Below are 13,831 nucleotides of genomic sequence, written 5' to 3'. Positions count from 1 at the left end.
ACATATCTGATATTTTATATCTTTTTCTTTTTTGAGTCTCCTGAACTAACTTTTTAGATATAATTGACTTTATTACTTTTGTCTTTTAACCTTCGTTATAAATGATTGCCCTACTATTTTACTGAGTGTTTGCTTTTACTCATGAAATTTTTTACTTTTGTAAATTTCTTCTAATTTGGCCTTTTTTAACATTTCTTGTCAGGCTGCTTTCATTTAGGAAACTCTTTATCTCTCCTTTAATTCTGAGTGATAATCTTGTCTGGTACAGTATTCTTAGTTGTAGGTTTTTTCTTCTCATGACACTGCCTTCTGGCCTGCACAGTTTCTGCTGAAAAATCTGCTGATAGCCTTGTGGAGTTTGCCTTTTATGTTACTAGTTGCTTCTCTCTTGCTGCTTTTAAAATTCTTTATTTTTAATCTTTGGTATTTTAATTATTATGTGTTGTGGTGTGGACCTCCTTGGGATTATCTTGTTTGGAAGTCTCTGTGCTTCCTGAATCTGGATGTCTGTTTTCTTCCCCAGGTTAGGGAAGTTTTCAGCTATTATTTCTTCAAGTAGGTTTTCTGCCCCTCCCTTTCTTCTCCTTCTGGGATCCCTATAATGTGAATATTTGTTTGAATTTGTCCAAGAGATGGCTTTAACTGTCTTCATTTTAAAAAATTCTTTACTTTTTGCTGTTCATTGTGAGTGTTTTCCAGTACCCTGTCTTCTACATCACTGATCCACTCTTCTGCATCCTCTAATCTGCTGTTGATTCCCTTTAGTATATTTTCATTTCAGTTTTTGTATTCTTCAACTCTGATCGATTCTTTTAAAAATTTTCTCTTTGTTGAAGTTCTCATTAAGTTCAACTACTCTTCTCTCCAGTCTGGTAAGCATCTTTATAATCATTATTTTGAAATCTTTATCAGGTTGACTGGTTATCTGCTCTTTTCTTTTCTTTTCTTTTCTTTTCTTTCTTTTCTTCCTTTCTTTGACAAAGAGAGAGACAGCCAGTGAGAGAGGGAACACAAGCAGGGGGAGTGAGAGAGGAAGAAGCAGGCTCCCAGCGGAGCAGGGAGCCCGATGCGGGGCTTGATCCCAGGACCCTGGGATCACACCCTGAGCCGAAAGCAGATGCTTAACAACTGAGCCACCCAGGTGCCCCTGGTTATCTGCTTTTCATTTACCTCTTTGAGGTTTGGTGGTGTTCTTTCATTTGGGCATTCCTCTGTCTCCTAATTTTGCTTCACCTTTTGTGTTTGTTTCTGTGAATTCCGTATAACAGCTACTTCTACACTTGAAGGAATGGTCTTGTGTATGGTCATCCCATGTATAGGCTGTGTGTGCCTGTTGCCTTTGGCTGACTTTCTAAAGATGTGGCTGGCATTGGCTGGGGGTCCCGGGGCACTGTACTGGGGCTGCCCTGGTGGGGTGGCGAGCTGAAGTGGTTATGGGCCAGGGTGGTCCTGGGGTTCTCTACCCAGAGGGTTCCCTGGCAGGATAGCTGAAGTTGAAGTGGGTATGAGCCAGGATGTCCTAGGGTGCTCAGTGCAGGGGGCATCCTGGTGGGGCACCTGCAGGCAAGGAGAGGTGTTGGCTGGGGTTCCTGGAGTGCTCAGCATTGGAGGTGCCCTAGCAAGTAATCTGCAGCCATCATGTTGAGGGCTTGGGAGTGTTCTGTGGTGCTTTGTACCTTTATCACTTGGCAAGATGGCTGGAGCTGTAGTGATTGCTGACCTGGGGTGTTTTGGTGTGTGCCATGCTAGGGCTGTCTTGGTGGGACATATTGTGCTAGAACTAGGACTCCTGGATCCTGCTCTTGTCCATGCTGTCAAGGTGGAGGGGGAATATAAACTGTGGTGCTCGCCAGCCCCTCCGTCCCAGAGACAGTTCCAGCAGTTCCCCCACTGTTTGATAGAGTTCTAGGGCTGGATCTTATATATTCTAGTTTCCCTTTTAAACTGTGGCTGTTTTTCTGTGCCCCAGGACATCCAGGGGTCAGTGAGCCAGCAGGCCAGCTGTGGTGCCCGGACCCTGCTCTGATTTGTGCTATCCGAGTGGAAGGGAACTTCAGTTGTGGCACTTGCCAGCCCTTTTGATCTGGAGAGAGTTTCAGCAGCTCCTCTGCCATTTCACAGGGTTCTAGTGCTGGTTTCTTCATATTCTAGTTGCCCTTTTAGACTGTTTGGCTTTTTTTCCATGCCCCCTGCAGGGCACACAAATCTGCTTAGGGTCCCTCCACATATCCCTCCCCACTGCAGTTTACATCATTTGGGGGAGGGTTGGGGGTTCCCTTCCTTGCCATGTCTCTGTCTTTCTTGCCTTTCTCTCTGTAATCTATCTTTTGTTGTGCAAAAGCTGTTCAGGTAGCCCTCAGTTCTTCAAGAGGAATTGCTATAGAAGTGGGTGTAGATTTGTGTGTTCGTGGGGGAGTTGTGTTCAGGGTCTTCCTGCATTGCCATTTCGGACTAGAACCTGCTTTATGTTTTCCTGATTCGTTACCTAGTAGTTTATCTATTCTGTTCATCTATTTTGAAGAGTAACTTTTCAGTTTAATTTTTCTATTTCTTTTTTAAAGCTCTGTTATCTGCTTTTATATTCTGCTTTCTTTCATTTTATCTTCCCCCCTCAAACTTTCGAGCTAGTTTAATACATATTTATTACTTTTTTCATTTGTGATATTGTAATTAAGTCCATTGTAGGAAACATAGTCAAATAGCCACATCCAATTGCAGGAAAAATGTAGCCATTTGCCCATGATTTCTGTTACAATTGTAGAAATGGAAGTTGGATTTTATATCGATACTTAGTGGTCTCTGCTACACTCTTAATGCTTTAAAAATCAAGCAAATAACATGTACATAGGAAAACTTTAATTACAGAAACGTGTAAAATGAAATGCTTTCCTTCCTTCCTTCCTTCCTTCCTTCCTTCCTTCCTTCCTTCCTTCCTATCAGTCTTCTTTCTTAGAGGTAAACACTATGAAGTTTTATGTGTATTTTTCCAAAAAAAATTATTACATGCCAAATAATACATCCATATATTTACTTCTAACTCAAAAAACATTGTATTATACATTTTCGCTTTTGCTCTTTTTTTTTTTTTTAATTATGTTATGTTAGTCACCATACGGTAAGTACATCATTAGTTTTTGATGTAGTGTTCCGTGATTCATTGTTTGTGTATAACACCCAGTGCTCATTGTAACATGTGCTCTCCTTAATACCCATCACTGGGCTACCTCGTCCCCCGACCCGCCTCCCCTCTTAAACCCTCAGATTGTTTCCCAGAGTCCATAGTCTCTCATGGTTCATCTCCCCCTCTGATTTCCGCCCATTCAGTTTTCCCTTCCTACTCCTAATGTTCTTCGTGCTATTCCTTATATTCCACATATGAGTGAAACCATATGATAATTGTCTTTCTCTGCTTGACTTTGCTCTTTTTCACTTTCTTTCCATATCTGGTCATGCAGATTTACCTCATTTATTGTAATGACTGTATAGTAGTCCATTTTATGGATGGAAGATTGCCCTGCTGATGGACATTTAGATCCTCTGGGTTTTGCTCTTACAAGCAGTGCTGCAATAAACATCTATGTGTATATTAGTATATTTTTGCGAGTATATCCCTTGGATTGGAACCCAGCAATGGAATTTGGTCAGTGAGCGTGAATATTTAAAATTTTAAAAAAGAGAGCTTTCTGGATAGTCAAGCTTAATGGTGGGCTCCTAAGTCCATAACTCTGCATATCCTCTAAGAACTGTATAGGTCAATAAGAACAACAATTAAAACTATCATTTTCATGGCTTTAACATAGCCCAGAGACAGGAAACTACAAACTTCAGTTAACAATAAGAACAACTCCAATTTCCATTAGGTCTGTTTCTTGAGTTCCCTCTACAAGTCTCTGTGGAGAGTTGGAGTGTTGAGAAACTGCACAGAAGAAAGAGAAGGGAATTTAGGTAAAATTACTCTCAGGAAGAGGAAGTTCACTGTAAGAGTGAAAATACTGGAAAAGAGTCCTGTTAAGTCAGCAGTGATTTCAGGGGAGGGTCTTAAACGTGTACACAGGAATCAAGAAGGCAGTCATGGAAGGGCATTGTTTCTGGGGAAGACCTATTAGAAGGAAGGGAGAGGCATTTTTGGAAATGGTGAAGTGAAGGAAAAATGAGGCAAGGTAGATTTATGTGTCTACAAGATGAAACCACAAATATTGAGGGAGCTGTTGCCCCTTTCCTTACCCCGCCCTAAAATCAAGATTGCATTAACTAAATGGCACTTTGCTGTACTGACAGACAAGGGGGCTCTTGAACCAGGAGTCATGTTTGCCATCCCACTGCTAACTATGTCCACAAAATGCACAGATAGAAGGAGTTTATATAAAGCTTACTAAAATAAAAAATGAGGGGCGTCTGGGTGGCTCAGTCGTTAAGCGTCTGCCTTCGGCTCAGGGCGTGATCCTAGGGTTCTGGGATCGAGCCCCACATCGGGCTCCTCCGCTGGGAGCCTGCTTCTTCCTCTCCCACTCCCCCGCTTGTGTTCCCTCTCTCACTGGCTGTCTCTCTCTCTGTCAAATGAGTAAATAAAACCTTAAAAAAATAATAAAATAAAAAATGAGAATAAAAAACTTCAATTGAGAAAACACCCTTTGCTATAAAGTCAGTCATGAAGTAGATGATCATACTGCAGTCTGAGTTCAGTAGCTTCTGGTAAGTATTTGAGATTATGAAAATCAGAAACTTACAAACTCATGGCGAAATGGACATGAAATAGAAGTTAAGTTAGAGCTGATTGAATTAAAATGGGGGGGGGGACCAAAATTATTTATCAGACATGAAAACAGAATTAGAAAGTGTTTTAGGGAGAATTGACTTGAATAAAATTTAATAAGGAACAATGAAGAAAAGTGGGAAAACCAAGAAATTGAAGATAAAAAGGTAAAAAAGTGATTTAAGTAGATGATAAGAGTGAACATACATGTAATTGGAATGTCTGAAGAAAAACCAAGACCTAAATTAATGTTTAAAACTGTGTTCTAAGAAAACACATATAAGACCTAGAGCTATCTAATGAAAAAGCCCACTGAACATGGAAAATTAACCTAGAATGATCAAACTTGAGTAAATATCCCAGTGTGACTATTAGATTTTTAAAATAAAAAATCCTCAGGACATGGAGGCAAAAATTTCCTCTGCCTTACAAAAATGAGAGACTGAGTAGCATCAGACTTCTCAAAAGCAACACATAAAACAAGGCAACAGTGGAAAAGCACTTTCAGGGGACTCAAAGAGAGATTATGATAATAAGGATTTTATACCTGGCCAAGCTGATGTTCGTGTATTAAGACTAAAGAAAATCAGTTTTAATGATGTAAGAACTGAGGGAATACTGTGTTCCCAGGCATTTCTTGAGGAATCTTCTAGCAGATGAGCTTCATCCAAGGAAGAGATTTTCAAGGAGAAATTTCGATGAAAGGATTGATGGTGCTTATTCAATTATAATTCTAAGACTAAAGCAGGGCTGGAAATGAGGGTGGAGGACAATGTATAAACGCTGTGTTTTAGTTGCAGAAAAAAAATGTAACTGAAAAAATGGGAGGATAAGAAAGAAGAAAGAGTATAGCAGAATAAGTTCACTGATTGTTGTGAGTCAAAAGATACTATTACAAATAGTATACCCAGTTAATAAAACAGTAAATAATAAACAGATGAAGCCTTATTAAATAGGTATAATTAGAAAAGGACCCACTAGGTCAAAAATATAAGCTTAGTAAATAACAGTATAAACACACAAACAGCAAATATAACATGGCTCATAGAGAGTAATTATAAAGAGTAAAAACCAAATGTCTTTTATGTGAATTAATATGAATGGTTTAGCTTATTAAACTCACTTATCTCCTTTATTAAAAGAAAAAGAGGTTTAATTTGTCTCATAAAGCAAGACCAACTATATGTGGTATATAGGAGACACTTAAAATGATTCAGAAAAGTTAAAAATAAGGGATGGGCAAGAGGTATACTAGAGAATGGAAACAACACAGCAACGTTTGTGATCTTAATATTGGATGACGTAAAGTTTTAATTATGGCAAGGAAAGACATTTTCACATGCTAAAAGCCACAATTCATAATAGTGGTATAAAAAAAAATCTATGTCCCAAATGATAAAATGATGAACTTTAATAAGCAGAAACTATGGGAAATCCAAGGAGCATAGGTAGAAACAAATATTTGACTTCAACACATAAGTAAAACAAGGCAGGTCAAATGCCTCCCCCCCAAAAAAAGAATCTTAGTCACACTAATAGGTAAATCTTCTGGATCTATTTCAGACTTTACAGTCTTGTAATAGGCATTAAATCATTCCTTCCAGTAGGCATGGAACATTCATAAGAGCTGATTATATATTAGGCCAAAAAGAGAGCATCGTTAAATTCCATAAAGTGAAAATATCACGAACACTGATCGAAACTATAAATTCATAGCAACAGAAACAAAAGCACTGTTTTATTTGAAAATTTTCTATTCTGGATTGAAAGGAGAAAATATAAGTCAAAATGACAGAACTCTAAAAAAAAATTACGTTTTAAAATCTGTGGAATACTTTCAAAATGATGAGCCAAGGAAAATATATGGCCTTAAGTGCTTAGTAACAATAAAAGAAGGAAAATGAACTAAACTCCCAGCTCAAGAAGCCAGGGGAAAAAACCTAACAACATATTATAAAAGAAATCACAAAGCAGGAATTTTATGATTTAGGAGATAGAAAGATAGCTGTAATTATTGAAATAAAATGACCACTAAAAACGCAACACAAATACAAATATGACATGAAAAGAAGGAATAACCATAGAAATATAAACTTAAGAATCATAAGAGATGAGATGAACTATACAATTTGTTTGAATTTTACCAGAAATTGACCCCATTAGAGGTAGAAAGCTTATATGGACTAAAATCCATAGAAGGAGTTACTTCACAGAGAAAGCACAAGGCCCAGGTAAGTTTTATTTGGGAAGTCCATAAAACATTAAAAAACCAGAGGGTCATAATGCTACCCATATTGTCTGAGAGCATAGACAGTAAAAAATACACCCCCCCCCCAATTCATGAAGCAAGTATGACATTAATATCTGGGTCTGATAAAGACAACTTCAAAAGACTTGAGATTAGTATCACTTATCAGAATTGGTCAACAATACCAAATAACTGTTAGCTAATAGACTCCAACACCATATTAAAATTATACATCATGACCAAGTGGGATTTATTATAGGAATTCAAGGTTCTAGGACATCTAGTGATGTATTTTATTAATCAAAAGAAGGGAGAGAGATCATATGATCATTTTCGTAGATGCTAAGAAAAGCCTTTAAGAAAGTTCGCCTGTTCCTAATAGGAGCATCCAGGCAAATAGGAATTGAGGAGTACTTTTTTTTTTTTTATTTAAATTCTAGTTAGTAACGCAGCATGTTAATAAAGAAAACCCTAGTTACACTAAGATCAGAAGCAAGACAGGGATGCATACTATTTCCACTATTAACATTTTATTAGAGATATTAGCCAATGCAATTAGACAAGAAGCAGATCAACTAAAGGCAAAAGCTTTGGAAAAGAAGTTAAGCTATTTTTGTATGTGATATAGTATACTAAAAATGCTAGAGAATATGTGGTGAAACTGAAACAACTAAGGACTAAGATATAAAGTTAACATATAGAAATTGTTGTAAACACAATAACCCATTATGGTAGCATATAAACAAAGAAGATAAAATATTTAGTAATAACCCTATAGGACAAATTTTAAAACTTCTGAAAAACATAAAAGCAGACTTGAACAAATGAAGAGGCATTCCTTGTTCTGGTTATTGGGTTAACATCATAAAAACAGCTCTTCCTGAGGTAATTTGTAAATTTAAGGCAATATTAAAATTTTAAAAGTACAACTGGACAAATTTATACAACAGTTCATAGGGATTAACCTCAACTTGTTTTGAAGCTAGATTGATTTAAAAAAAAGATTAAAGTTTCCCTTAAGTGTAAGAAAAAGACATTCATATGGAAAAATAAAAGTGCAAGAATAACTAGGATTATACTGCAAAAGAAAGACTCTGGCCATATCCTGCAGTAAAGCAAACCGTAGTTAGAGCAGTATGATTCTGTTCCACAAACAGACCAGGGGGATAGACTAGAAAAGCTAGAAGTAGGTCCAAGTACATATAGAGTATAGGTAATACAGAAAAGTATTATCTCAAATTCCAGGGCAAAGGTTAGCTTTTTAATAAATGCTGGACAACTGGATAGCTAGCTGGTTAGAAAAATATAAAATTAGATTTGTTTTTACACAAAAACAAAAATGAACCATAGCTAGATCAGAGAGCTAAATATAAGTGAAAAATCCCTGTAAGCACTAAAAGTATAGATGGATTTCCCTAACTTCAGGGGAAAGTAATGAAAGGATTTTGAATATGACTCAAAATCCAGTTTCAGTTTTACAAAAAATTGGTAAGTTTGACTGGTCAGAAATTTAAAAATCCCATTCTGCATAGCAAAAATCTGTAAAGAAAGTCAAAAGACAAGCAACAAAGTAGGAGGAAATATTTGCAATGTAGATCCTAAATAAAAGACTAGTATCCCGGGCCACCTGGGTCGCTCAGTTGGTTAAGCATCTGCCTTCAGCTCCGGTCGTGATCCCAGGGTCCTGGGATTGAGTCCCATGTTGGGCTTCCTGCTCCGTGGGGAGTCTGCTTCTCCCTTTCCCTTCACCTCTGCCCCCACCTCGAGCTCTCTCTCTCTCCTTCCCTCTCCTCTCTAATTTTTTTTTTAAAAAGAAAAAGACTAATATCCTTAATATGTTAAAAAAAACTTAAAAATTGAGGAAATAAAGATCAAATTTGATAGAAAAACAGGCAAAAACCATGGGTAGCTCACAAAGATATATATAAAATGGACCTTAAACATATGGAAAGATTTTCAACTTGACTCATTATGTTAGAAATGCAAATTAAAATTACACTGAGTCATCATTTCTCATCTGTCAGATTGGCAAAAAATAACTTGAAAACATTTTCCATTGGTAAGTCTAGCAAAGCAGACTCTCTCATAAATTGCTGGGAAGGGCATATGGTAATTTGGGTATTATTTACATGTGAATAGGTATTATTTGGATATTATTTACATGTGAACCCAGCAGTCCACCTTTCAGGTATTTACACTGAAGATAGACTTCTCATCATCCAAAATTGTAGACGTACAAGTTACTACTGTTGTGTTATTTGCAGTTGCAACATAATGTAAGCAACCCGAATTTAAAATGTAAACTACATGTGGGAGATTAGTTGAGTAGACTTTGGTATATCCACACAATAGAGTACGAGGCAGGAAAAAGAGCGAGCGTGATCTCTGTGAACTGATGGGAAGTGGTTCTTGGGATATATTAAGTGAAGAAACCCGAAGTGCTAAAGCGTATCTGTAGTAGGTTACTTTCCTTCTTAGACGGAAGTGGGAAATACAAAGGTATGCACGTATCTACTCATTTCTGTAATATACACATGAGAGATAAAAAATAAGATTAATGACAGGGTGCATAGAATTAGGGTGGAAGGGATGGGGAATGACATTAAAGTATGTTAATGTTTACATATTAAAAAAAATCAAGACTGAGGGAAAACCTTTAAGATGAAATAAAAACAAATGAACCTGTGTTTCAAACGAATAACTTTTGAACACAGTATTTTGACTATATACCTTTAGTCCAGCAACAAATAGTTGTAAAGAAGTACTGAATTTTAGGTTTTTTGTTTTGTTTTGTTTTCAGTCAGATGGGGTAGCATTTCTGAAACCAGTTTCTCTGTATTTGAGGATTAAATAAGTCCATTTTGAGGATAATGGGAGTCCAGTGTGTACTGTAGGTGAAAGGAGTTCTGAAATAGTAAGGGGCAAATTAGAATGAATCCTGTGGTTGAATTGGACTAGAACTAGAGTTATTAGTATGAACTCAATGTTTTCATACTACTTTTAGAAATAAGTGTGTATGTGTGTGTGTTTGTGTGTATGTATCTATGGATTTTCTAGCTCTGTCCTCTAGGACAGTCTTCCCTGAGCCCTTTGGAGAAATGGCTGATTGTGGGCTCTGGCCAAGAAAAAGTACAAGATGAACCTGAAAGTAAGGTAATTCTAGAATGTAGCGTAGTGCTCAAAGAGTGATGGAGAAACATCAAAGTGCATGGGAACCCTCTTGAATGAGCTCTCACTGGCAAATATGGGGCAATTTAAACATAAAATAATGATGGTAAAGATTACAATCCATATAATAAAACAAGAATTCCTAAGTTCATACTTGTGGATGATGTAAATAAATGGGAAAGACCTTTCTGATAGTAGAATGCCAACTACTAAATGGGGTGAGGGAAATCCTGCCGATAGTTCGGCAGCTGTCACAGCACTAAATTGGGTCAGGCAAGAATCATGAATTGTAAAGCTAGTGGGTGAAAATTTGATGAAAAATAGGATTTTTATATCATTTCTAAGTATTTCCCCACAGTACACTTATTAAAAATGGAAAAATAGTAATTTTACAGGGGAGAAACCTGCATATATCACCACTTTTAATGGCCAAATTCACATTACGTGCTCCTCCCTTTTTTTTTTTATTTTATTTTATTTTATTTATTTATTTTTTTAACAGCCAAAACTATCTTTTATTTATTTTTTTAATGATTTTTTATTATATTATGTTAGTCACCATACAGTACATCCCCAGTTTCCGATGTAAGGCTCGATGATTCATTAGTTGTGTATAACACCCAGTGCACCATGCAATACGTGCCCTCCTTACTACCCATCACCGGTCTATCCCATTCCCCCACCCCCCTCCCCTCTGAAGTCCTCAGTTTGTTTCTCATAGTCCATAGTCTCTCATGTTTCACTCCTCCCTTTTTTAAAGTAGGCTCCACGCCAGCATGGAACCTAACACTGGACTTGAACCCACGATCCTGAGATCAAGACCTGAGCTGAAATCAGGAGTCTGACACTAAACTGACTGAGCCACACAGGCGCCCTATTATGTGCCTTTTGATGTGATTTACTGAGACGGTCACTTCTCTGATTCTCTGCCAAAAATGCTTACCCTGAAATTAAATACAAAGAAACATTAAACCCAAATGGAAGGCAGATAACCAAATGACCAATCTGTGGTCTTCAAAGATGTCATGAAGAAAAGGACTGAGGGGGGAAATTAAAGGAGGCTAAGAGACATGACTACTAAAAAGCACCTGGTGCTCTTGGGTTAGATTCTAGAACCAGATTTTTGTTGCTAAAAAGAATGTTATTAAAATAACTGGCAATATTCGAACAAGGTTTTATAATAGTAGTATTAGTTTCCTGATTTTGAGTGCGTGAGAATGTCCTTGTTCTTAGGAGGTACATACGGAGGTACTTAGAGGTAAAGAGACATCATGTCCGTAACTTACTCTCGAATAGTTCAGGGAAAAATTGTGTGTATAGACGTACATATGTAGAGAGAGAAAAATACAGAACTGTAGAGAGGAGAGAAAGATACAGAGAGGGAACGATAAAACGTATGTGGTAAAATGTTAAATGGAGAATCTGGGTGAAGGATATATATATATATATATTTTTTACTGTTCTGGAAATTTTTATGTAAGTTCGAAATGATTTCAAAATAAGGTTAAAAGAGTAAAATAATGCCAAATTCAAACAAAGCTTTTAAAAAGGGTGCACTGGTTTATCCTCCCCAGCAGTGTGCAAGAGGGTTTTCCCCTTCAGCAGGGTGGAGGTGCTGCCATCCCTGCGTCCTTGCAGAACTTGTGGTGGGTGGGGGCTCGCCAGCTCTGTCATTCACAATGTAAATGCCTGGAATTCTGTAATGTAGTTGTATCTGGTTCTTTATCATTTTGAGCTCAGGTGTCAATTTATCCCTGCAGGTTGTTGATGAGCGAGAATTTTTTGAGATCATGCCCAATTATGCCAAGAACATCGTTGTTGGTTTTGCAAGAATGAATGGGAGGACTGTTGGAATTGTTGGCAACCAACCTAAGGTGGCTTCAGGTAGGCGGGAGAAGCTCTCACAAACCTCGGGTGGCAGCTGGGGGCCAGGGCTGCCTGGGCTCACGGTGTCTGTCCCCTGCCTTTTCCTCAGATGAGCCTCCACGGCCAGAGAAGAAACTCCGATAGATGTTGTTGTAAAAGTTCTTTTCTCTCTTAATGTTCATATCTCAAAATGCTTCTTTCATACTTTAATTTTTTAAGTGTTTATAGATAACTTTCTTTTTTTCAAGTTCAGAAGGTCTTCACTTTTTCAGAGGTCTGCTTTCTGTCTCCCCCTAGTTAGATTTAGGTCTCACCCACTTAACTATGAGCTCCATGAGGGCAGGGGTGTCGGTGTCTTCGTCATCCTTTTATCTCCAGTGTCTTTAGTGGTGTCTGGTACACAGTTGGGGGGTCATGAGTTAACAGCATCTTCCCGTGTCTGTGCCCCACAGCCTTCTGGTGATACGGCTAGAGCTGATCTATGGCCAGCCAGGTCAGGGGGACTCGTCCGTGGCTGTGCTCTGGGTACAGTTGGAAGTGTGGCATGGGGATTGTAGACACTGCCTTTCTCCTATTTCCTTCTTAGGTTTGTTTTGAATTCTTGTGTGGGAGAAATATGCGCTCCCTTATTTTCCCAGCTTCATCTTTTATTTCTGTCGTGGCGATTTTACCTTGTCTTTAGAAAAAAGTGTATTTTTTTTTACAATATTTTTTATCATGGTAAAAAAAAATATATGTGTGCGTGTGTATATACATTTATGTATGTAAATAACATAAACTTTGCCGTTTTAACCATTTTTAAGGGTATAATGTAGTGGCATTAATTATGTTCACACTGTTTGCAGTCATTACCACTATCTTCCAGAAATTTTTCAAGTAGAAGAAGACTGCCTTTCCACCTTACCCCCAGACCTTGATAATCTAAATCTGCTCTCTATGAATTTACCTATTCTAGATATCCCATGTAAATGGAATCATGTAGTAGTTGTCTTTTTGTGTCTAATTTATTTTACTTAGCGTAATACTTTCAAAGTTCATCAGTGAGGTAGCATGTATCAGAACTCTATTTTAACTTTTCATGGCTAAGTAATATTCCATTGTAGGTATATACCAGTTTTGTTTAATCATTCATTTGTGATGGACACTTTGGGTTGTTTCCATCTTTTAGCTGTTGTCGATAACGCTGCAATAAACAGTGGTATGCAAGGCATCTGTTTGAATCCTTGTTTTCAGTTCGTTTGGGTATACACCTAGGAGTGGAATTATTGAGTCATATGGTAATTTTATGTTTACTTTGAGGAAACACCATCACTAGCAATGCACAGGGTTCCAGTTATGTGACACTGTCTCCAGCACTTGTTATTTTCTGGTATGTTTTGATAATAGCTATCTTAATGGGCATGAAATATTATCTCATTGTGGTTTTCATTCAAATTTCCCTAGTGATTAGTGATTTTGAGCATCTTTTCACATGCTTATTGACCATTTGTATTGTCTTCTTTGGAGAAATATCTATTAGATTCCTTTGTGCATTTTTAATTACTTGTTTTTTGTTGTTGAGCTGTAGGAATGCTTTATATTTTGGATATTAAACCCTTATCAGCTATATGATTTACAAATATTTCCTCCCATTTTGTAGGTTGTCTTTTCACTTTCTTGATAATGTCATTTGGTGCACAAAAATTTTAAAATTAGATGAAGTCCAATATCTCTTTGTTGTTGCTTGTGCTTGGCAGAGTACCTGTTGACAAGTCCAATGTCATGAAGCTTTCTCCCTATGTTTTCTTTTAGGAATT

General features: G+C 37.4%; 1 protein-coding gene across 4 annotated transcripts in view; it reads left to right on the top strand.

Moving 5' to 3' along the window:
• PCCB (propionyl-CoA carboxylase subunit beta) overlaps positions 1 to 13,831 on the top strand; it is a 104,300-nt gene that overhangs the window by 76,378 nt on the left and 14,091 nt on the right. For all 4 annotated transcript variants that reach the window (XM_026497091.3, XM_057315812.1, XM_057315814.1 and 1 more), the window contains exon 10: positions 11,930 to 12,053. In XM_026497091.3, coding sequence (XP_026352876.1) covers positions 11,930 to 12,053 — 124 coding nt within the window. The remainder of the gene's footprint in view (positions 1 to 11,929; positions 12,054 to 13,831) is intronic.

The sequence above is a fragment of the Ursus arctos genome, unplaced genomic scaffold, assembly GCF_023065955.2.
Source record: "Ursus arctos isolate Adak ecotype North America unplaced genomic scaffold, UrsArc2.0 scaffold_20, whole genome shotgun sequence".
NCBI lineage: Eukaryota > Metazoa > Chordata > Mammalia > Carnivora > Ursidae > Ursus > Ursus arctos.
The sequence above is the reverse complement of the archived record's forward strand: the minus strand, read 5'-3'. Positions and strand labels throughout refer to the sequence as shown.